The sequence below is a fragment of the Podarcis tiliguerta genome (assembly GCF_965153285.1).
Source record: "Podarcis tiliguerta genome assembly, chromosome: 1".
NCBI classification, from domain to species: Eukaryota; Metazoa; Chordata; class Lepidosauria; order Squamata; family Lacertidae; genus Podarcis; species Podarcis tiliguerta.
This window is the reverse complement of record NC_139534.1, coordinates 49,822,598-49,847,338: the sequence shown is the minus strand read 5'-3', so window position 1 is coordinate 49,847,338 and position 24,741 is coordinate 49,822,598. Positions and strand designations below refer to the sequence as shown.

The 24,741-nt window shown below is 44.7% G+C and overlaps 2 protein-coding genes across 3 annotated transcripts in view; one reads left to right on the top strand and one right to left on the bottom strand.

Annotated features, from left to right (window-relative positions):
• IGFBP2 (insulin like growth factor binding protein 2) overlaps positions 1 to 14,376 on the top strand; it is a 62,191-nt gene extending 47,815 nt beyond the window's left edge. The window contains exons 2-4 of one of the 2 annotated variants that reach the window (XM_083431077.1): positions 3,088 to 3,278; positions 8,124 to 8,264; positions 11,613 to 14,376. In XM_083431077.1, the coding sequence (XP_083287203.1) occupies positions 3,088 to 3,278; positions 8,124 to 8,264; positions 11,613 to 11,780 (500 nt within the window). In that variant the 3' untranslated portion in view covers positions 11,781 to 14,376. Of the gene's footprint in view, positions 1 to 3,087; positions 3,288 to 8,123; positions 8,265 to 11,612 lie in introns of both variants that reach the window. The other variant, XM_083431076.1, reaches the window with a different exon arrangement.
• Positions 14,377 to 20,284: 5,908 nt separating this feature from the next.
• Positions 20,285 to 23,699, bottom strand: RPL37A (ribosomal protein L37a; the record flags this gene model as incomplete). Its single annotated transcript, XM_083454227.1, has 4 exons — positions 20,285 to 20,429; positions 21,764 to 21,846; positions 23,340 to 23,468; positions 23,673 to 23,699. The coding sequence occupies 4 exons, from the start codon at positions 23,697 to 23,699 to the stop codon at positions 20,366 to 20,368; spliced, it is 303 nt and encodes a 100-aa protein (XP_083310353.1). The 3' UTR covers positions 20,285 to 20,365.
• Positions 23,700 to 24,741: the final 1,042 nt, after the last annotated feature.

The following is a 24,741-nucleotide window of genomic DNA, read 5'->3' as shown; positions in this document are numbered from 1 at the left end:
AAGGACTTCGACTTGTGCAATGAGTTTCCACCTCTGCTCCCGGGGTGCCAACTTCAGGGGACTGAGCGGTTTGGGGCCCCCAATACTTTTGGGGAGTGGCACCCCCAGTGTCCACTACTATCAGGTGGTGGAGGCCAAGCGCAGAGCCAAGCATGGCTTCAGTGTCTGGCTCCTCCTCTTCCTCCTCCTGCCATGGAAGGCTGCAAAGCCAAAGAGAGGAGGAGCTGCTGGCCATTGCATTCAGCTCTGTCCCCTGGCCCCTGTCAAAATGTCATATGGCCCCCTCAATCTTTGGTGCAAGTTGGTGCCTCTGCTTGCTCCATGGGTTGTGGGTAACCCCTAGAACAGATTTAGGGGCAGGCAATGGAAGGAGAGAGGGAGAAGGATCTGTTGGACAATCAGAAATCCTTGCACTGATGGAACATCCACTTAGTGTTGCATTGGATTCTACTCTTCAGTTTTTTAATCGCTTCCCAAATCATATAATTTATATACAGTGGAACCATGGTTTTAAAACTTAATCCATTCTGGATGTCTGTTCGACTTCTGAAACGTTTGAAAACCAAGGCACAGCTTCCAATTGGCTGCAGGAGCTTCCTGCACTCCAGCAGAAGCTGCATTGGACGTTCAGTTTCCGAAAAATGTTCAAAAACTGTAGCACTTACTTCTGGGGTTTTGGTGTTTGGGAGCTGATTTGTTCTTCAACTAAGCTGTTTAAGAACCAAGGTTCCACTGTACAGCTTGATTGTTTTTTTAAACAAAACAAACTCAATGTGATACAATAAAAACACATATATACAAGGGACTTCATGATCTTGGGCTGGAAGGAAGCTACCTTGGTAAGTACCCAGCAGACTATTTTAGGCTAGATGGTGGTAATAATTTGAAACTTTGACCCTGGTGGACAGGTGAGCCATATGATACCATTGGATTGGACAGCCCAGGCATTAAAGCACAACAAAATTGGACCCTGGTCTTCTATGAAGACTTGATCAAAGGAACTATGCCAGTTGCATACCAGGCCATTCTCCAAATTCCAGCAACAGACTATAGGGATTTTGGGTTGGAGAACACATACTCCAGGTCTGATTCCTGGTATGGCTCCAGCCCAGCCCTGGGAGAACTGTGAAAACGCAGCTGAATTTGTCACACTAATAGTGAAAAACTGGGCAGCACTGCTAGCCATACTTTCCAACTGTGCCATATTTAGGGGTCATACGGGCCAGAAAGACAGTTGAGGTTCTGCATAAGAGATTTGGAGCAGCTGGATCTTTGCCAAATCACAGTCAACAGTTGTCGGTGATTTTTTGATGTTTCCATGCATACTCCTACACCAGCCAGGTGAGGTCAGGCTTTGGCAGCCAATCTGTACTGCGCCTCATCATTAGAAACACATAGAAACCGCCTGTAAAAAGTCTGGTCTGGAGTTGGCGACATCCAAATAGCTACTGGTCCAAATTCAGCTGACTTCTGTTGAAATCAAACCTAGATGCTGGTTAAGGCAGAATGGACCAAAATGTTCACCGGCTCTGATCTTTCTGGGTCAGAAATAGCAGCTTCAGTGAAATAGAACTAACTCATGACATAGCCAATCAGATTTGTCTATAGGGCAAAAAAAAAAAAAAAAAGGTTCTCATTTTGACACATTGAAGAAACAGTTGAAATTTTTGCTTGGAAGTGTTGATGAAGGTACCAGAACAAGAGCCCAAGAGACCCTTTTCCATGCTGCCCCCACCCCCCCAGTCATTAAAATCATGAATACTTTCAGCTCAGCCATGACTTGAATGATGACCTGTCCTCCCCTTCCTGGCCTTTCATTAAGATCTTGTAGGGGAGCTTTACATTTGTTATACAATCTTGTATATTTGATTTCAGTTACTTGATGAGATAGTGAATTTGTTTATAAACAATACAAAGCCTGCTTTGTCATGTTGCTTTCTTTTTATATTCTTGGCGTAATTCCTCATCTAGTTGCTTTCTCCCTTTTTTGGTTCTCTTTACTTATTTTCCAAAATGGGCCTCTTTTTTATTATTATTTAATTAGAGTCCTTAGGGGTAATTATTTGACCCTCACCCCCCCCCCCGGTCCCCTTGAGCCACTTGGCCATGTTCAGCTCAGATTCTACTTTGGAACCTCTTGAAAGCCTGAGGGTGACAGGTCAGGAATAAACTTGGCCCACAGTATCTGAGCGGGGGGGGGGGGTGGAGAGGATAATCAAAGGATAGGGTGTTGCTAAAAGACCAAGATGCTTAGCTTATCCATTAAAAAAAAAAAAATTCTTTCTCCTTACAGTATAAATGGGACATGATGTTCTGAATGCTTAGCCAAATTGTCTCCTGCGGTTCAGACATGTGCGACTTCTGATTTGAAATAAATGCATTATTAAATATTTTTGACAATTTGTGTAACCAAGCATTTAAAGGCTGGAACGGGGTGGGGGAAGTGTTTCCTCAAAACAGAAGCTCCGCCTTGCCTTGGCTGCTCTGCAGGGGGAGTTTTTTGGAATCTCACACAGCTGGGATGCCACCTCCACATAGCTGTGACTGGAGTTCATATCCCATGCTGAGAGCCAGAGTGGTGTAGTAGTTAAGAATGGTGGACTCGTAATCTGGTGATTCGCTTCCCTGCTCCTCCACATGCAGCTGCTGGGTGACCTTGGGCCAGTCGCACTTCTCTGAAGTCTCTCAGCCCCGCTCACCTCACAGAGTGTTTGTTGTGGGGGAGAAAGGGAAAGGAGATTGTTAGCCGCTTTGAGACTCCTTAAGGGGAGTGAAAGGCGGGATTACAAATCCAAACTCTTCTTCTTCTTCTCACTGTGGGCCTGTGGGGATTTCCCCCATTTGTTCCATTGTGGGGATCTCTGGGCAGAGCATTTGGGTTCTGCGGCTAACATAACTAATACACCAGTGCTAATTTTTCTAGAAAAAGAGGTGCCGGAACTCACCATGAACAGCTCCCTTGTTCTCTTATAATGGCATTGGCGCCCACCTGAGAGGTGCTGGAACTGAGTTTCGGCTGGAAAGAAGCCTTGCTGATGCCCCTTTTCTTTCTTCTCCCACCCTCCATTTCTTTTTTTGTCTGTGTAGATGAGGAACATACTGAAGTATCTATTGCAGAGAATGTGGTGGATGCCGCCTCCAGTGTGGTGAGTGGCAGTGGACGGATAAAGCCCCCTAAAAATGGCAAGGAGTTCGCCGTCATCCGTGAGAAGGTGAATGAGCAGCAGAAACAGCTGGGCAAGCCTACCAAGCACCACCTCCACTCGCCATCAGTCAGGGTGAGTGAGGTAAACAACGGGTGCGGGAGATGGTCTTCAAGTCCCTGGAAAGGGTGCAACATGTTGTTATTCTTTGGGTTGGGGACTATATGTAGTTAGAAGATGATCACATGATGAGCTTTTTCTCTAGCTGCCCCTAGTCTCCATTAGTAGCTGGAGGAGACTTGCAGAGAGTGAAGAACGTGCTGTGAGTAGAGGAGTGGGAGCTTCTCCCATCGTCTGGACCCCCTAGGAAACTCAACAAACCTGCTGGAACTGGGTGTGGGGAGTGTAGCTGAATAGGACACAGCTGTTGGGCTAACTGAGAAAGTACCAGCCACTTTGAGCCTGTCCATAAAAAGGAAGTCTAGAGTGAGAAACTAGGGTGGTGTCCGCTGTTTCCAGAAACTCTTCTCATTGTGAGACTTTTGTGGGCGAGCTGAGAGTTTCTTTGAACCCTGAGTGAGTACCCAGAGGTTGAGAGGTTGAGCCACAGAGTTTCTGGTTGTCAAATGAATAACGTTCATTGTGTGAGACTGAATTCTACTCACCTCTCCCGTCATAAACAGTACTGAAGGTTACATCGGGGCCAGGCCATGGGAAGAGATGAGACAGCACAGCGAGGAGGAAAATAGAGCCAAACAAACAGAACACGAGATACCTCTTCATGAGATTGATGGATTTTGGCAGGGCCCAGGAGGAGGACTTTGCCACACAGTTGTCATTCAGGATTACAGCTCGCATCATCAACCAGAGTGCAGGGATAATTCCTATCAATAGCTTTTCTAATTTAGCTTTGGATCCTCTTCCCCCACTTGTCGGGTGGAACTGATGCCACATAAGCTTTTGGTCTTATAGCCACAACTCTTGGAGGCTCCCAGAGCAGCATTGCTTTGATGCCTCCAGAGCAGTCTTGGTGCTGTTGCTGCTGCTGCTACTGCTTTTCCTGGGGTTTTCCATTCTCCTGCTCTGTGCTTTTAATTGCCACACTCACGCTGGTCTAGTTGGCTTCACTGTTCCCTGACGGGTTCCAGGCAGAGTCCGAGCGGCTGAAAGGTACTCAGGATGCTTTCTTGGACAGAAACTGGTGGACCGGAGTGTTAAAATTGGTTTTCAGAGTCTCTTCAAAGCAATTGCGGGCTGCATTTAGGGACCTGGCATGCTGTCAGCTTGTTGGTGGCCTTTGCAATCATGAAAATCAAAAGAGGAGGACAGAGTACTGGTGGCCCAATCAGATAAGACACATAGCTCTGATTATAACTTATGGAATACTGTAGAGTCGATAAGCTAAATAAAACCACCCACACAGAACAGGGAAAAGAACTGTGGCAATTGATCTGTGAAAGATTCCTTGCCCAGCTATTTGCCCAGAACAAGATCTACCACTGATATGAAGATGGCTGGAGTATTAAGGAGTAACCTCCACTGGACATGTCTGAGTAAGCATGCTTAGGATTGTTCTGAAAGTTTGCATTCTTTATATAGGCTGTAAAATTTTAAACCTTGAACAGCAATGAATCCCAACCATCATACTATGTGTTTCCTGGTCTGGGGTCTATTGGCGGGATTATGGAGTGTCTCAGTAGGATGATTTCATTATGTATGCCAGGTAGTGTTAAACATTGCAGCTGGGGAAGCAACTTTCTGTACATGGTTGATACCTTAAGAGAGCCATGGTAGCTGAAGAGGATCCCATATACAGTACATGACCAAATGCCACTGGGAATTAGAAGGTAGCATCGGGGTGGTGGGAGAGCTTAGTCTCTCACAGTACATGCATATTAGCTTGCAGAGCAGCGAATCAAGACGTATACAAAATGGTAATGTTTGCCCTCCATGATAACTGGAGGAACTGATTTTGTGCACACTCCCGGACTGGATATTACAACCTGAGGCAATATAAAATGTCACATTACCACCAGCAGCATAGCCAGGGATATGTGTATATATAAACTGTGTGCTAAAAATATCCCAATTTTTGGGCCACACTATAGCCTAACATCCAAGCCAAGAGGAGCTGAATTCTGCTGTCTGTACATCACTATGCAGAGCAGGAACATGTTATGTGGATTTTCTTTTTCTGCAGCATTTCTTCAGAGGCTACCATTAGCCATGGGGTAAAGGGGTAAAGAGTAACACACAGTGCCATAACTTTGCTTCCTAACTATTGGAAACTCTTTACAGCACCCTCTGCCTCTTTTGATTTCATCAGTTGTTTTCCCATTCAGTTCCTATTTTTCCACAGCCCAAAGAGCCAGGAACATGTTACCGCTGTTGTTAAGAAAATAAAAGTTGAGAGATCTCAGAGAGCTGAACTCTGTGGCAAATAGCAAGACTGTATAGTATGATCACAAGGATAGCTCAGTTGGTTCGAGCGTGGTGCTGATAATACCAAGGTTCGAGCCTCATAAGGGACAGCTGCATATTCCTGCATTGCAGAGGGTTGGACTAGATGCTCCTTGGGTCCTTCCAACTCTTCTGATTCGAAGAATCCCAGAACACACCAGTGCCCTTCTTAAAACTGTACAGGAGCCTAGTTGGGGGGTGTTTTGCCATGGGTTCTCCCTATGTGCCCCCTAGCATTTAAAAGGCTGCGATCACATATGATCAACCTTGGAAAGACCCATGTGATCAAGCGTCTCCATGCAGGGAGGGCTGATAAGGACTGCCTGAGCCCTTCTATCCCAGCCCAATCATCCAGAGGATCCCTGTTAGTTGTCCCCCTGTGTTACAGAGCCCTGACCAACCTCAGCTAAAGTCGGGCATTTACTGTGATGAGTCCCACAAGATAAAGCAGAGATTCCACAGGCATCCTTGGACATCTCTTGAAAACTTCTTAATGCAGATAGTCGGTTGCAGCTGTATAATTTTTATCTTTAATTAGCCAGCTGCCTTAAAGACGATCTGTATTTTTTGTTTTTTTAAAATTGGTGTTTTATTTGTTAGCATTGCACACTTCCCTGACATTCTAAGATATAGCGGTATAGAAATAAATCCATCATAGGAGCGTCATAAGAGGTTCTCTGCTATGGAGAACAACCCTCTAATGTCTGAAGGGCACCATATTCCCATCGCAGCACTGTGGTTCTTATGTTTCCATTCTTCCGAGTGTATACAGGCAGTTGGTGGGTTAATGCCATCAGTGGCATATTCCCTATAGTGGAGCTAAACTCAAAATTTAGCCACTTAATATGAACCTGTAGGTTCTCTTTCTACCTCTCCAGTCACTCTTCAGAATAGTGTTCAAAACACAGGAGGGATGAGCAGCCTGGCCCCATTACTATTTTAGAGGTTTTAAGGAGACAATGATTTGTCCTAAATTGGTAGAACATGAAGATTGGGGTTTGTGGGTGTCAGGGCTGGCTCCAGGTCCCAGCTCACCAAGGACCAACGCTAGCCGGTAGTAAATTATCAAAGTCTTTATTGAAGAATAGATTCCATTTCAAAGCCTCAGCGTCCCAGCCCTACATCTGGACTCTAGACCGGCGAAGCTCCGTCTGAGTCTCCGCCCCCTGCGCACCAGTTTAAGACTCTAATCTTACTCCACCTCTTCCTTCTCTCTCTCTTCCTCTGGGTCCTACTACCCCCCGGGGTCTCCTCCCTCCGGGACTCTTCTGAGGCAGACGTTGACCCCTCTGACTCCTCCCCCTCTCTTCGGCGGGCTTTAGGACCTGGCTCCCTACCCGGGCTGCCCACCTTGCCGCCCTCCTGTACATTTGAACTTGGCGCGCGCGCACGTTTAACTTTCCTGATGACCGTTTCCTCGCTCCCTGACGAGGGTGTGGTCCCTCCTGCCTCACTTTCTCCCGCTGCCCGCGCGCCCCCTGATCCCGATGCCTGGGACTCCTCCCCCCTACTGCGCTCTGGGGGGGACGCTGGTCCGGATTTCCAGCTGCTACTCTCTGAGTCCCCTCTGGCCCCTTCTTCCCGAGGTGCCCCCCTGGGCACTCCCCTTGCCCTGACTATGGGGGCCCCTTTCTGTGAATCTTCCGAGTCACTGGAGAGACTCAGAGACCTCGGACTGCTGTCTTCGCTGACATTTCCTTCGGACTCCTCCCCCTCGCTCTCCACTTCCTCCCTCTCCTGTGACTCTGTTCCTGAACCCCTGACAGTGGGTTTCATTTTTATATAAAACAAAAAACTATCTTTTTATTCCCATAGTTTGAGGAGCTACTCACTGGCGCTTTTTAATAAGTGTAGTGGATGTAGATTTCTATCCAGTGTTTGAACTTTGTTTTGAGGCTATAAATCAAAGTTCCCCCTGAGAAGAGGTTGAATTTGATGAACTTAAGTTTGCAATTTTACTGGCACAGGGAGAATCTCCATGGAAATTGGGCATGCAACTACCCTTCTATGATTCTTCTGAGAAAGAAATGGTAGAAAACTGTCTTAAAGCACAAATATTTGCAAAGAGCTCTCAATAGTTCTTCTTCCCAGCCCTGTCTAAAAAGAAGTATATTCAGAAGACCAAAAAATCATCCTTGTTACATTATCCCCTTGTATCGTTTTTGTTTTCATATCCATTAATCAAAGATTATGCAAGCCAGTTATTTCAAATCGATTGACACTGAGTGACATGATTTGCCTTGGGCAAATCACCATTGGGTCATAACACTTTGATCCTTTCTGGCAAATGTTCAACAGCCTTGAGACAGTATGACTACAGGCGGAGTGAGGTGTGCTAGAATACTTTTTCTGATGCTTTGGGATGAAAAGGAGTCGGGCGGAACCTGCATAGCTACCCTAAACAAGAACGTAAATCCCACATGTGTCAGAAGGGGAAAGCCATTGTTGTCTCCATTGTGCCAACTGGGCCCTGCCTGATTTCCTCATTTGTTTTTCTTCTGCTTTCTTGACCATTTGCAGACCCCCTGCCAACAGGAATTAGATCAGGTCTTGGAACGCATCTCAACCATGCGCCTGCCAGATGAACGCGGTCCGTTGGAGCACCTCTATTCCCTAAATATCCCAAACTGCGACAAGCAAGGCCTTTACAATCTCAAACAGGCAAGTGCAGAGGGTGATTGGGGGCAGGGTCCTTCAGACAACTGTCATTTGAGGGATCATCAGTGCTGATCAAAGCATGCAGGGTGGTTCAGCCGGTTCTGGTTTTTGCAGGTCAGCATGTCTAAACAGAGATCAGCATGGGCAGCACAGGACTCTTGGCATGTTTGACTACCATATGAATATCCTTTCGGAATTGGGCCAAAAGGCCATCTGGTTCTGTCTAGCAAGATGCTCTCTAGCAGCCAACACAGTGCTCTTCAGAACCTACAGTTCCCATAATACATGGCCATTGGCCATGTTGGCTGAGGCTGATGGGGTTAGGAGTCCAACAACATTTGGAGGGCACCACATTGGCTCCTGCCGCTCTTAAAGCTCATGGGGAAATTGTAATGGTGCGAGAGAAAGCCCCACTTTTCCTGTTGGTTGTTTGTTTGCCAAGTGGCAGCAATTGCCTGCTTTCCTCCAACCAGTCTTAGAGGTCCCAATGATGTACTGTACCTGGAATACAGAATGGTTGTATGAATCCTAAGTCTGGTAGATACATCTACCAGTCTTCCTTTCAGCTTATGTGCCACTCAACAACAAGCATATTTCACTTGCGAACCTTGTTCTGAGACTCTGTGTCCACTCATGAGCAGGAATGAAATAAGAGTTCAGTTGACATCTTAGTTGAAGTTTATCAGGGGGTGGGAGGTCAGGACGCCAAGCAGGCCTTGGGAAGCCTTGTGGCAATGATTCTATGTAATCACTTGGGCATGGAAGTGTGACAACAATGGTGACCTTCTGAAGGTAATGGAGCTCTCCTGGTCAGCAGGCAGGAGCTGCACTTCTAGGTCAGCAGCTGACCTTGTATCACATCCCATGTTCAATCCAGAACCTCAACTTTTGGTTGGAGATAAAGCACGCCAAAAATATGCCCGTCAGTTCTTTGAAAGCAAATGTGCCTAACGGCATTTGAGGGGACTTCAGCTCACAAAGTTTTGAGTTTGCAGGCAATGCTGTGTGTATCAAGCTCTAAGGGAGAAAGGGGCTTTCTGGACCCTGCATTCTGCTGACCCAAACAATAAGGCATAAGAGCAGCAGCAGCTCTGAGGAACATGGAGCCAGGAGTATACTTCTGGTCAGCGGCGGAGGAAGCCTCTCGGGCGCCTGGGGCAGTGCGCCCAGGGGCATGGCGGGCCATCCATAGGGCAGGGTGAGGGCGGGGCCTCTGGAGTCTGCCTGCCTCCTCCCACTCAGCCACCCTACAGCTGGGGGGGAGGCAGCAAGTGGACCATTTGGGCAGCATGGAGCCTGTGTGGCCCAGGAGACATGCGTGGCTCAGGCACGCTGCAGGCCCCCCAGCATTTTGTCACACACACACCCCTCAGTGGTGACACCCAGGGTGGCCCGCATCCACCGCACCCCCCTTCTTCAGCCCCTGTTTCTGGTCCCATCTGGTGTCTCTTAGCGGGAGCACCTGTTATTCTCTAAAGGTTGACTTGGCAGATGTATCTCTCTGCTTTTTCCCTTTCTAAGGCTAGCAAGCATAATTTTTTTTATTTATTAGTCCTGCTGGACAAGCTGGGTGTGGACCTAAATGTAGGGTGTGGTTGCTTTGATGCAACTTTCCCCATTTGGGGGAGATGAAAGAGGCAACCTTGATTCCCCCAAGGTTCTAATTACCTTGCAAGGCCCACACCCCACAGCTGTGGCTAATCCCCCATAAATGAATTAGTTCCCTAAAGGGATTTAGCTGTGCTGAGTGAAGCTTGCTCTTCACACTGCCTTGTCTTGCACCAACATTTTCCATCGACTCAGGAAGCAGGCAGGTACATGCATAGTTCGGACCTGTACAGCCCTTGCCCGTCATGTTCATCCCTGCCGCAAAGAGAAAAAGAAAAACAGTATTGCCTGAAGTTTGATTGCTCACACTGGTATTACAGACACATGTATTTATAGATGCCTTGTTCATTTGCTTTCTATTAGTGCTATGCTTACTGGTTCAAGAGCTAGGATAGTCAAATCCTTCTTAGCAATGAATCTGCTAAGGACCTTCAGGACGAGTCTCAGTTTCCTTATGCATTAAATCGAAATGTCAGAGGCCTGCAAGTTGTCCTAGCCAATGAGTATAAGAATTGCTCATCGTTTTTTGCATTCCGTACGCTGAGATCTTTCTGTGGCCTCAACCTTGTTATGTATGCATTAACTCCACTGCTAAACACTTTACTGCTGAATTTCTCTTTTGAAATGTCAAGTACTAATGACATAACTCCCCACTGTTGTCACATTTTTGCAGTTGATGCATGGTAGCATGTGAAAAGAGTGATCTTTGCTAAAATATACTGTTAGCAGAGTTTTTCCTTTCCAGACCACTCTTTCTCACTCCTTTCCATGAAGCTTCCCCTCCCTCTTTCCTTTGCCACACAGGTTCCTCTCCTGTTTCCCACCAGGAAACTGGTATCACTGCTGCTTTTTAGGAAAGCCAATTTAAACCTTACATGTGGTCAGGGCTGTAGCTAGGGGGTGGCAAGGTGGGCACCTGCCGGGGTGCAGATGATTGGGGGGCCGCAAAATCGGCTTAGAAATATGTCCATAAATATAAATATTGATTATTGCCTCATAATAAGTGAAATAGAGGGTGAATTGAATGGGGGAGGGGGTTGGAGGAGAGGCAGAAAGAAAAGCTAATTTGTCCATATCTAGAGGGTACAATCTGGACGGTTCTGCCAGGGGCACAAGATCACCTAGTTACGGCTCTGCTTATGGTGAAATCTGTGAACACTCCAGGATCCCTGACGCTTATGAATCCTAGCCACAAGTTAAATCCACTGTAGAAGTAATGTGTGGGTGGGTGCAGAAGCGTATCTCTTGCACACCTGTTCCTATATACCATTTCCACCAGATATGAGAAAGCCCCTACTAGAACATTTGCATCTTCTCAGACTTTCCCTAAATATGATGTTGGTCCCTTTAAAAAACCACAAGAGGTGGTTGTATATTTTGATGGGATGTATTGATGGGGTGTTACAGTGAAACTTCAATGCTCTCACTGCACGACAGTTGCAGGCAGGGATTTCCCTTGCATTCTTGCAGCACCTCCAGCCCACTGCTGCTGCTCTTAGAGGTGAATGGTGTAAACTGCTTCTTCCCTTCCCTGTCTGTAAAGGAAGAAAGCATTGTGTGACGTGGGCCGTTTCGCTTTTTGTTTAGACAGCAGGCTGCTCTGAAACACTTGGTGTAGCTTCCACTACCCGGCAGCTATAATGTCTGCATAACAAAAGTCAAGAGCTTTGTTTTCCATGTAGTCTGCCTAAGTCAATGGTGTTCTCTTCTTCTCTCTCTTCCCCACCCCTTCTCCACCTTTAGTGCAAGATGTCGGTGAATGGCCAGCGAGGAGAATGCTGGTGCGTTAACCCTAACACTGGGAAAATCATCCAGGGGTCGCCCACTGTCCGTGGAGATCCTGAGTGCCACCTCTTCTACCCTGTGCATGAGCAAGAGGACCGGGGAGCGCATGCTTTGCATGTGCAATAGATGGACGTGTTCTCTCTCTTTCTCACTCACTGGCAGGCAGGCAGCTTGGCCTCTCGCCTCGGCGCTGGATTTTACATGGGTTTCGATGCATCTTATTTTTTATCTCTCTCTCTCTTTTCTTGTATTCCAGAAGGTCCCGACATTTTGTGGGCTTCGTGTGCCTCCCAGTTGCTTGCCTTTAAATCCTTGGGGGAGAATTGCAAAGGGGCTTGGTGGCAGGGGTGGGGGCGGGGACTGGTTTCTAAACCTTTAAAAAAATCTTTTGCCTAAGAGGTTTCACGATTATTAGACCACTTGTAGCCTTGCAGCAAACAAGCAGGAGAAACAAGGGAGCTGACCTTCCCTCTTGGCTGTTGAATTGCTTACCCAGGCCTCTCCAAAGAACCCGGGGGGGTTATCATGCTGGAGGGGAGAACAATTGCCCCAGCCCCCACCCGCCATACACACACACCAAAGACCAAAGATTGTAAATACTGCATGTTGCCTGCTACACACAGCCCTGACAACCTGTTCCCCTGTTATTGTGTGGGTTGTAGCATATATTGAGCGGGTAAAGAGAATCCTTGTCCAGCACATACTCAGTTGGAATTGCTACACAGAAAGCATATAGAGTGGGAGGGAGCTACTTCCTGACACTAATTTCTTCCACAAGGCATTGCACTTGACATAGAAGTTCAACCTCTTTCCCTGCCCTGGGAGCCTTATTCTTTCTGTTAGGTAGGACCTTGTATTGCATTCAGTCTTGATGCATCCTAAGAAACACTAATACACAGAAAATGTCAATGCTAGGCAGTCAACTCTTTCAGATCAGAGTTAAACTCAAAAGCAGGGAAGAGAGGGGTCAGGGATTGGGGGAAGAAGCTTAGAATTCAGTTGTTGTTATTTCCACCCCCTAAGAAGCAAAAACCCATTTAAAACCCATATTTTAAGCTGCTGCCAATGTCCCTCCTTCCTTTTGCGTGGGACCCAGGTGAGCAATGCAATATGTAAACAACACTTTATACAGTGTGCGGTAACCCCCTGAAATGCAGACTGAGAAGATGATGGACACACATACATATATACACATGTACAGAATAATAATTAATATCTGGGAGCTGGGGTGATGTGGTGTTGAATATGCCGTTCCCAAGAATAGATTGTGCTTCTCTGATATTATTTCAGACACTCTTGATTTGGCTTTTGTGTGGATCATGCAAATGCTGAAAACTGATTTAGCAACTGCATGAACAATTAGATTTTCTTTTATTATATATACCAATTTATATTTACAGGACAACTGCTAGGTTCATGTACTTAGTATAATCATTGGAGGTTGGGTGCTTTTCTTTTTTGAAATACAGTGTTTTGAGGGGGGAAACCCAAGCAATATAGTTTCCACCCCTTTTCTGCAAACATCATGAGTGTGCAGCAGGTGCTTTACTTTACCACCACGTTTTCACAAGTGGAGCAATTTCCTTGTCCTAGCCGCCATCTTGGAAGAGAAGTGTCTTGAACCATTATGCAGCGGTTAGTAATTGGAGGTGATTTCAACTACTCTTATTATTCCCTCTCACCTCCATTGTGAAAATGAGGTGGTAAATGAACAGTGTGAAAACGCCACCACACACCACCCTAAAATAAATGACTCATAGAGATTGACTTTCTTAGTTGGGTTTTCCCGCCCCCCGCCCCCCAAGGCAGAGATTAGATGGAAGAAATGAGGTGAAATTTAAATCTTTAATGCGAAACAGTGCGAGCAGTCATTGAGTAGTTTGCTGGGTTATGCAGGATAGAGAAAACAAAGGTGTTGCAAAATGCTAGGTAAGTGTTTGTGGAATGAGGGTGCCTGCTCTGTGAGGAAGTACAGAACAAGGGCAACAATGCAAGTGGTTATGATGGAAATGGATCTCAAGTACACTGGAGACTTTTTAGGAGTGGACATTGTTCAATGACCATCCCATTAGACCATTTGGATAAAAAATATGGCACATTCTAGCCTGCTGTAATGATGGATGGATGAAATGAAGAGTCTTAATGTGGTGATGAGATTACCTTTTTAAGTACCAGGCAATTTTGCCTGACATTTCCCCAACCCATAGGCTCATAAAACAGAAAGTGGTATTGTTTTTGGGATTCCCCACACAGCAAGAAGGGAAAAAAGGAATCTCATTACTGCTTCCCATTTTCAATCTATTTAGCACCCACGAACATTAGTATTAGTGCCTTGATGGGGAATATCAGCTGCCTCTCAAACTTACCTTTAGCTACCTTTAGGTTCTTTTTAAGTACAAACCTAGAACTGTGGTGCATTCAGCATCAGTGAGGACATCAAAGCACCTCCTAAGTTCTGGGGGCATAAATGTATGTTTCTGTTTTTGTTGGGTTTTCCCCCTCTGAGAGGCATCCAGATTCCGTACACCTAGTAATTGTAAGGGGGCAGATGGTGCTCTTTGTGGTTGATACACATTGAAGAGGAATTTGAACATCACAAGCATCAGCTCACAACTGAAATTTGTACTCCTGTTTAGAAATCACAATGCTTTTTTTCTATTTTGTTTTGATTGCTAAATTGTGAGAAAGTTGGAATAAATTAAATGGGATGCCAAACAAAAAATGTGTTGTCCCGCAGTTTATTGTATCATGTGTGGCCCAAGGAGAGAACATCAGCATTCACCAGGTAAGCCAGCTTAATGATACAATGGTACCTTGGTTCTCAAACTTAATCCATTCTGGAAGTCCGTTCCAAAACCAAGGTGCGCTTTCCGATAGAAAGTAATGCAAAATGGATTAATCCGTTCCAGACTTTTTAAAACAACCCCTAAAACAGCAATTTTACATTTATTTTACTATCTAATGAGACCATTGATCCATAAAATGAAAGCAATACCAATGTACTGCAGTCACAGAATCAATCAATCAATCAATCAATCAATCAATCAATCAGTAGCTGAACTGGGTTCCACACAGTCACAAAAACGAAACAGAAAGAGCCGCAAATACAAAAAAATGCAAAATAAATAGCAAAAACAGCGTAACACTCAAAACGGAAGTGCGACACTCCAAACAGAGCATGTTCGGCTTCCCAAAAAATTTCACAAACCAGAACACTTCAGGGTTTGCAATATTTGGGTTCCAAGTTGTTTGAGTACCAAGACGTTTGAGAACCAAGGTACCCCTGTAAATTACAAACACTGCTCTCATTAGGCATCACTACAGTGGTACCTCTGGATGCGAACGGGATGCATTCCGGAGCTCCGTTCGCATCCTGAAGCAAACGCAACCCGTGTCTGCGCGAGTCACAATTTGCCCCTTCCGCGCATGTGCATGACATCATTTCGGGCGTCTGCACATGCGCAAGCGGCGAAACCCGGAAGTAACACATTCCGTTACTTCCAGGAGCGCAATCCGAAAATGCTCAACCTGAAGCAACTTTAACCTGAGGTATGACTGTACACATCTTCAGCTGTTGATCCTATCTGTCTGCTCAGTAAGGGGCATTATTGTTCATGACCAGCTTTTTGTGTGATCTGTATGAGTTAGCATCCACGCAACAGGAGTGTGTCACTTTGCTCCCAGGTGCAAACACTTTTCTAATTGGTAGGACTGTCAGGGACAGTCTTGGTAAGGTAAATCTCCCTTGAAAAACAGTGGATAGCTCTACAAATTTAGCATCATCTGTCCAGAAAAGACCAGACACATCTTGACACATACTTTTAAAAGTGCATCACAAAAATTTGGCAAGGTAAATAAAATGAAGGGGATTGATAGAACTTCAAGCTAAAATTCCACTGCCAAAATAGAAATAGCCTCTTTTGTCTGGTGAAGCCATGCACACACTAAAAAAAAACACCCAGGCCAAATATGTCTTGAGCCTCTTTCAGCATCTTTCCAAGAAGCTGGGGGCTAAGGACAACTAGGTAACTACAGAAGGAGTTGCGTGCTCTTGAATAAAGTTGTCTCAGCTCATTTATAAAATGAAAAGGCAAGATCAAATATAACAGAGGCCAGGAGGGAAATGGAACTAGTGGAACTGCAGCTCCCACATGAGGCCATTTGTAAAACTGAAGCTCAAATATCACAGCAACCCGGCAGAGAAGAGATGTGTTTATTTCCCTTATAAATGCAACATTCCTCATGCATGCTTTTAATTTAGCTCTTACAAACTTATTATTGATATACCATTATTGTGTGGTCAGTGACAGAGCAGGACTACATGTTACTTGTGCCAAAATGCCCTCACCGTTTTATGCAAATATTTTCTTGTGGTTGAATACAATGTTGGATTTAACCACAGAGTTTCTTTTCTGCAGAGTATGGAGGGGAGTCCTGGATGTGTTGCTCCTCCCACTTGCTCCTCTGGGCAGGATCAGTCAGATTCTGTTTCTGTTCCAAAGTGCACTATAGCTAACGAAACAAAAACAAAAAAAAGCCCTACCACCTTGCAGCACAATAAACAGAAAAATAACCATGTAATGGAAGAGATCAGAAGAAATGACAAAGTTGGCTCCAATCTAGGACAAATCTCAAGTATAACCCCATCTCACCCTGTACTGTAGAGCCGTAGTTCCCAATTAGCTAATTACTGAGGACCCCCTCTTTTTTCAAAAACCAAACCACAGACCCCCTACTCTTGGAAATTTTGATAACTCTATAGTAGTTGCCTGTGCAAACCTATTTTTTGAAGAAAATGTGGGGTAGCCCATAATAAGCAATGGCTTTTAGGTATACTAAAAAAAAAACAGACCATAAAATTCATTATATTGCCGTGCAAAAATCACAGTTAATTCATTTGGGAGACAGACATATTTAATGTTATTAATGAATAGTACAAGTGAACAAATTAGGATATGTCTATCAGCTACTAAATAATGATGTTGATGATGATGGTACTTACTTACTTACTTACTTACTTACATACTTACCAGCCACACATCTGTCTGGGTTGCCCAAGCCACTCTGGACAGCTCCCAACAAAATGTTCAAAACACACTAAACCTAAATGTGATGGGAGAAATCATGCTTCTTTTTGTCTCGAACAATCTCTTCCACATCCGGTTCAATATTTCCTACTTTTATTCTCAAATCTGATTCAACATCAGGCCAGTTTCTATGCTTGTTCTTCATATAACAAAATGTTGAAAATGTTTGTTCACAAAGATATGTGGAACAAAAGGGAACTAGATGTTTCGAAGCTAGGTGTTCAGCTAACTTCTTATAATCAGCAAAAACTTTCGCCCAGAATTGGTCCAGTCTACATTCTTTGAATGATTTCAATGAACCATCACAAGTCATGTCAAGAAGTGCATCTTGCTTTTATGTAGAAGAGAGCTGTTAGTTGTATATCACCACATTCAAAAGGATTCCTTATCCATGAGTTTTCAGGATTTGGTGCAGGGAAGTCATCTCTGAAGCTAGTCCTAAATTATGCAGGTGCCTAGTAATGTCATGTTTGCCTTCTGGTATCAATTCTTCGTCAGTGGCCTCCAGAAATGTCTCGTGTTGGGATGTTAGTGAGGCTACTATCTTCTACCTGGCTTGCTCATAGTTTTTAAATCACTGCCTCAATCTAATCTTCAATGCAAAAAATATTCATATCACTACCTTGAAGGCTTGGTGTTGTGGGTGTTTAAGTATGTGAAAACATCTGCTAAGGAGGCTACAGTAGCCCTGTCGAGGACTCAGAAATCCTTCAAACTGCAGTAACAGCCACGAAGAAAAGCAGTTCCCAGCCCTGATCCTTCAGGCTATAACGGGTAGGCAACCTAAGGCCCGTGGGCTGGATGCGGCCCAATCGCCTTCTCAATCCAGCCTGTGGATGGTCTGGGAATCAGCGTGTTTTTACATGAGTAGGATGTGTGTTTATTTAAAATGCATCTCTGGGTTATTTATGGAATTCGTTCATCCCCCCCCCCCAAATAGATAGATAGATAGATAGATAGTCCGGCCCACAACATGCTCTGAGGGACGGTGGACTTGCCCGCGGCTGAAAAAGGTGCCGACCCCTGGGCTATAATTTGTATGGGCTTGAGGGGTGATTTGGTGTCTTCCATCTGTGCTGGTCCCAGCTGAAAACATTTATGCACTGTGGGAGTTATCAAAAGAATGGCTCCTGATAATTTCAATATGAGGGCTTGGACCCTTTTGTTCCATGACTTGAATGGGAGAACAGCCACTTGCCTCTTTAAGGTACTAGGTTTCAGGCTCTGATATCCCCTTAACGTGTGCATGTAAGAAATTTTCACCTTCCTCTTGCACCACATCACCTTCCGGGTTCCCTCATATATGCACATGCAAGATCTACAAGAGGCAAGATGGCAATTTCTATCCTCCCATAACAATACTATGCTCCTCTGCCAGATGTGAAGCCACAATTACAAGACCATGACCCTGCGTGAGAGCTGTGCATAGTGGAACCTCGTGTTGTGGACATAATCCGTCCCAGAGGCACGTCCGCAATTCAAAGTGTTCGCATTCAGAAGTGCTGCATCTGCGCATGGCGCAATTTAGTACTTCTGTGCATGCACGAAGCGTGATTTAGTGCTTCTGCATATGCGCAAGCGGCGAAACCCGGAACCCGTTCCAGTACTTCCGGGATGCCGCAGGACGCAAGATGAAAACACGCAACCTGAAGCGGACGCAACATGAGGTATGACTGTACTGGAAAGGCCCATGGACACTCCTGAACTGTAACGATCAGGTTGGCAAACCAGACCCTATACAGCTAGAAGATAGTAAGAAACAGTACTTCCATCTCTGCACATACCCAGTAACCCTATGCATAGAAATATGTACACATCCCCCTTGGCCAGACGTGTGCACCCTTTGAAACAGAACCTGGAGAAAAAACCCTGCTCACCTTTAAGATGGCTGAAGACAGATGTTTGCCCAGATGACCATATCTGCTCACAATGTGTGTCTAAAAACACTATTGTGGATTTTACAACCAATTAAGAGTGAAATCTGGTCCAGAGGTTATGCCACTCTTAATTCTGCATTAAGTGTGTAAGATTCACTGATTTGCAATCAGTGGAAGACTTTACTTTTCCCTGTACAATGGACATGGGAACTGACACATCTTACCACTTTGCAGGGAAACCACAAGTACCTCCTTCTCTCCAGTCCCTCTTGAAAGAATTGCGGTGGTAAGGCAAATATAGGTTAATGCCTGCAGGTGAGGCAATCCGCTATTGCAGGAACTCTCCGAGCAGAGCCCACTTGAATTATCAGCAGCTTCAGTAAAAAAAAAAGACTAAGCCTCCATGAGATCCACCACAGCTAGAAAGTTCCTTTGCTGGAAAATATCCGCTACTGCATTGAGGCTTTCCATCTTACTTATTTCTAAAAGAAAGGAAATTGCTAACTGATAAAACTACCTTCTAAACAACATTGTTTAGGAGATGTGCTCAGTATCTTGAGATTCAAGAGAAAAGAACACATCAGATTTTTTAAAAAAATGAATAATCAATTTTTTAAAAAAAATATTTCAGACAAAAAAAATTGTTGGATGTATATGGTGCTGATTTTATGAGTTTTTGTTATGTTCCAAGTTAAAGTTTAAATACGGCAACTATGTTTAGCCGAGATTTCTGCATTGTATGGGGTTGGACAGCCCTTGGGTCCCATTCAACTCTACAAAAATATGATTCCCAAATGCTTTGAACTCAGCCAGTTATCTGTGTGGAAAGTGTCTCACTCACTGCACTGGCAAAATACTAGCATCCCATTAGAAAAATGTGGAAAATGTAGGGCAGAGTAATCCTCAGTCCCAATTTTTGCACACCTGCTAGGGATCAGGATTTGGCAAAAGTGCCCCTCTACCAGTGTGGAGGGCCTGTTGTCCCCACCAGGTACAGTGAGGACACATTACCTCTGGCAAAGCTATTTTGGGTGGCACATGGAACAGAGCAATGCTGGTGCAAGATCCACTGATGGCAGCCCAACTCTTGGAGACAGCTGATTTTTGCCCTGATGCCATGGCAGCCTGGAGCTGGTGGAACAAAACCATCCACCCATTCACTGCCCCACTCAGGAGGGAATCTGCTGCTCCCCTTCCTTCCAATTAGGATCGCTCCGTTTTCCAGAAATAGAATTCTACAAGTATTCATGAGGCCTTAATAGCATTTTCTGTTCTGTACCTTAGCTCCATTTAGATTTGGAAGAGTAACTTTTGGTTAAAGATTTACAGACAGATAGAGATCACATGCTGGCAAAAATATCAGTTAAGCGGGATCAATTTCAAACTGAGTGATTATGTGCTTAACTCTCCTACCAAAATCAGCATGACTTACAAGCACTTCATTTTGCATGCTTTAATTTGTTCCATTATACTTTTATTGAGATGTTAGTGCTTGGCCAATATGTCTACATTCTATTTTAAATTGACCTCATTTGGAATCCACATGTATAGCACATTATTGCTACTCTTACATAAACCAACTGATATTTTGTGCAGAAAGGGAAAAAGCAAGATCAAAAAGGTACACTGCCTATAGGACTGTTCTTGCACAAAATACCCAACAGGGTTCAATGTTCACAACCACCTTTAATTGACAATAAGGACATGAACTGTAGAGGAAGAGCAACAGTGGAACAAAAATATGCTTCTACTGGTCTTTTAACTCCTTCAGTCTTCTGATGGCAGATTTCACTGTCACCGCTGAAGTGGTGCTGGAAAAAACAAAAAGTATCACTATTATTTCAAATGAGACAAACCATTAGCAGTTTCTGTAATAAGCTTTTAAACGTTTTTTTTAGAACTAACAAGTGTCAGCTAAATGAAATGTTTAATAGTGCATACAAAATGTTGGGGTTTTTCTTCTTTACTTTAGATAATAATAATATATTATTTATACTCTGCCCATCTGGCTGGATTTCCCCAGCCACTCTGAGTGACTTCCAACAAAATATTAAAAATACAATAAAACATCAGACATTAAAAACTTCCCTAAACAGGGCTGCCTTCAGATGTCTTCTAAAAGTCAGATACTTGTAGTTGTTTATTTCCTTGACATCTGATGGGAGGGTGTTCCACAGGGCAGGCGCCACTACCGAGAAGTAGCAACCGAGAAGACTGCCCCCTCCCCTTGCACCTAGTATTATTTTTTTAAACACATACAGTCAAACCTCTTACATCCGCCTCCGCTTGTATCCATTTTGCCCAGCGTCCGCAGCAAACCCAGAAGTAACCGGCGGGTCTGCCACCATTCGCACATGTGCAGAAGGGCAATTGAAGCCCATGCCTGCACACAATGGCGCCTCTCCCAGCGACCCATTTCGACCTCCAGAACGGATTATGGTCGCAGGTAGAGGTTCCATTGTACATGTTTGATAATCACATTGTTAATGCCACATGTAGTTAGGGTTTTAGAGAAGATGTTGTTAGAATACTCTATTTCAGGGAAGCCCAACAGGTCAATGGCGATCTACTGGTCGATGGCAGGGGTCCATGGTAAATCGCTGCTGACACCACCCCCCCCCCCAAAAAAAATCCAATGGATAGATCACTACCAGTTTTTGTTATAGTGGGAGTAGATCACAGTCTCTTGTAAGCTGGACATCCCTGCTCTATTTAAATAACTTCTACCTTCCCTTTCACTCCCAAACACTGATCACTGTGAAGTTGAAGAGAAAATGTTTGATATACAACCATGAACCGTTTTTCAAGGGCATTAGACAAATGAATTAGAGAAGACTACCTAGTCATTGCGGTTATGTACTATCTCCTGTGTCAGAGGAAGTATGCCTCTAAATACCAGCTGCTGGGAGTCAAGAGCATAAATGCACTTCTACACGTCCTGTTTGAGTGTATCATAGGGTTCAGGTTAACCACACCACTGCAAAAGCAGAATCCTGGACTAGATGGGCCCTTGGTCTGATTCAGCAGGGCTCTTCTTAATTTACTTTCCACCAGCATACCAAACGCCACACAGCACCCACCACAGATGAAAATGCAACATTCCCCCCAGGCGCGCATACCCCTCAACCAATATAATTTCCCTTACTTGTATGTCCAGGCGCCACCAGCTACTGTTTTCATACAAGAGCCACAGTGCCAGATACCCACAGCTTTCCTCTTCATTTTGGTCTGTAAGAAAAACACAAAAGCTACTTACTTCCACGGGAGCATCTACCATACCATACCATACCATACCATACCACTTCAATCAAAATGCATCTCAACATCTACTCAACACTTTAAAAACACAATACACAGAGTATGGTGGGGGGTTTGGGTTTTTTTTTATAAAAAAAGTGATAATAATGCATGTTTTTAACCCTACACACATGAATTTGCATAGAATCAGGTCTGAGCAAATGTAAACTCAGGACCACACATTAAGAAATGCCACAACATGTTCTGAAACAGCAAGCACATATTGGGAGAACTGTTTAGCCCAGGGGTGGGCAAGCTAAAGCCCATGGGCCACAAGCGGCCCACAGGGGTCATTAACCGGCCCACGAGCCGCCCCCAAACCAAGCTGCCCACTCAGCGAGTCCCCGCGCACTGCACTAAACCGGCACCAGGACTTGTTTCCGCGCCACCAGAAATCGCATCTGCGCATGCGATGTATCTACGCATGCGATGTATCTACGCAGATACCAGAAATTGCATCTGTGCAGAAGCAAACACTGGAAATCGCAGGCACACACACAATCCGGCCCATGGAGGGATCTCCCTGGAGTGAACCAGCCCAGGTGAGGTAAACCTTGCCGACCCCTGGTTTACCCCCATGGATTCTCTTACTATGTGCTTCCACAGCGGGCCAGTCCTATCAATTCTCCACTTAACCTCTACTTGAAATGGTGGTGTGGTCACTCAAGAGTTTTGTAGCCTGCTGTTGTTATGATGCAGCTCTACTCTTCAGCAGCAGCAGCTGAGGCCATGGATGTGCTAAATCGGTGCCTGGCACCATTCACATAACAAAAACTACTACAGTCGTACCTTGTTTTGCAACCGGGATCCATTCTGGAGCCCCGGCCGCTAGCCGAAAAGGACACAGGGCAAAGTACTGTGTCTGCGCAAAGCATGATTTAGCGTGAGTGGCAAACCTGGAAGTAACCCATTCCGGCACTTCCAGGTTTGCTGCAGACATTCGCCGGAATGTATGCTAGACGAGGCAGACGTTCACGGAGGTATTACTGTATAGAGTCCCTTTCAACTCTACGATTCTATGAAAATTTTCAAAAGTAGGGGGCTCATGGCTTAATTATTAAAAAAACAATGGGTCCACAGTATTTAACTAACCACTGATCTACAACATTTATGGCACTCTAGTGCTGTTGGACTATAATTCCCACCATCTCTAACTATTGGTCATGCCAGCTGGGGCTGAATACTGTTGAATCTACAACACCTGGAGGGGCACTGGTTCCTCATACCTACTCTATACTCTCATGAATTTGATTGTAAATGATGGTTGCTTTCAAGCCTCTTTAAGTTGATTATTACCAAGAATACTATACCTGAGCAGTTTAGTTAGCACAAGAGGCAAAAGGTAAACTATGACTATTAAGTGGAGTTTTGGAAAAAATGAAATTATGAACTGGGAGCTCTGCAGTAACAGAGGGTGCACTTACCTTGCCACAGAAGGAGCAAGTGTATTTAGCATGCTGGCTAATTTCAATCTTCTTCACCATTTTCCTCAGGGAAGCTCCATATCGGGTACCATATTTACCCACAATCCCAACCTTCTTGGTTCGTTTGGCCTATTACCATTAGGGGGGGAAAGAAGCACATTAAATTTTCATTTCTGGCAAAGTTATTTGCAACTATACCCACACTTACAACAATTAACAGCCTGACTCAAGGCATGTTTACTCAGAAGACATGGTGATCTCAGAAAAACCCAAATTCCAAGTTAAAACCATTTATTTCCAGTGTAGTAATGACTAACAACTTGTAATAGATACTGAACTGACATAGTGACCAGGATACATAATCCTAAATGTGATGGGGATGGAACCCACACATTTAGGATTATGTATCCTGGTCACTATGCCAGTTCAGTATCTATGTTCTACAAAGGTAACTGCAAAATAAAATAAACTGCAAAATAAAATAACAGGGGATGGGGAGGGTGTTTTCTGCAAAGTAAATGCTTCTTTTTAATTATTTTTTTGTCATAGAATGAGAGGGCAGCTCCCTTGCCAACCACATTTATATTCTGCTCTTTTTTTCAAGAACTTATGAGGATGAGGTTTTCTTATTTGATTCTCACAACAACTGCTGACAGATAGTAGTAGGCAGAGCCCTCAACCCTCCAGCTTTACAGCCTGAGGCCTCCCCAGATAAAGTTAAAACAACATGCTATGTGTGACACCACAAACAGAACTTTCATACCGGCCCTTTTAGTACAAATGACACAAAACATTATCCCCCTGTTCAGGCAAGCTCCCACAATCAATTACCCTAGAGCACGAACAGGGAAACTTGGGCCCTCCAGGTGATGCTGGGCAACCATTCCCAGCACCCCTAACCACTGGCAATGCTGGCTGTGGCCTATAAGGGCCCAACAGAGGGCCAGATTCCCATCACCTGCCTAAGAGATATGCTCAACCCACCCAATGCAAATTACAGACCCTTTCCTCTTCCAAAGGTTCTGATGGAAAGGCCTTTAGCCTTTTAATTCCGGATCTAGGATCAGAGGCTGGCGAGACCCACAAGGTCTTGGCAGCCTTTTTTTGCCAAAGCATTTCAAACACATGCTTAAGAGGATAAACCCTGTTCTAATTATTCCTAGGAACAATACAATTTCATCTCACTGAAACAGTCCAGGAGATCTGAGCACCTTTGATCTTGGAAGGGGGAAAAGCAAGAATGCGGACAAAATGAAGGAAAGGAGCAGTAACCAAGGATGATGGCAAAGGCTCAGCCGACCTAACTTAAGAACTGGCTAAGCTTTTCTTGCAGGTAACCAGGCAGCAGAGGGCTGCCGATCCCTGTGCTATACTCATTTTTAATACCTGAGCATGCATTGCA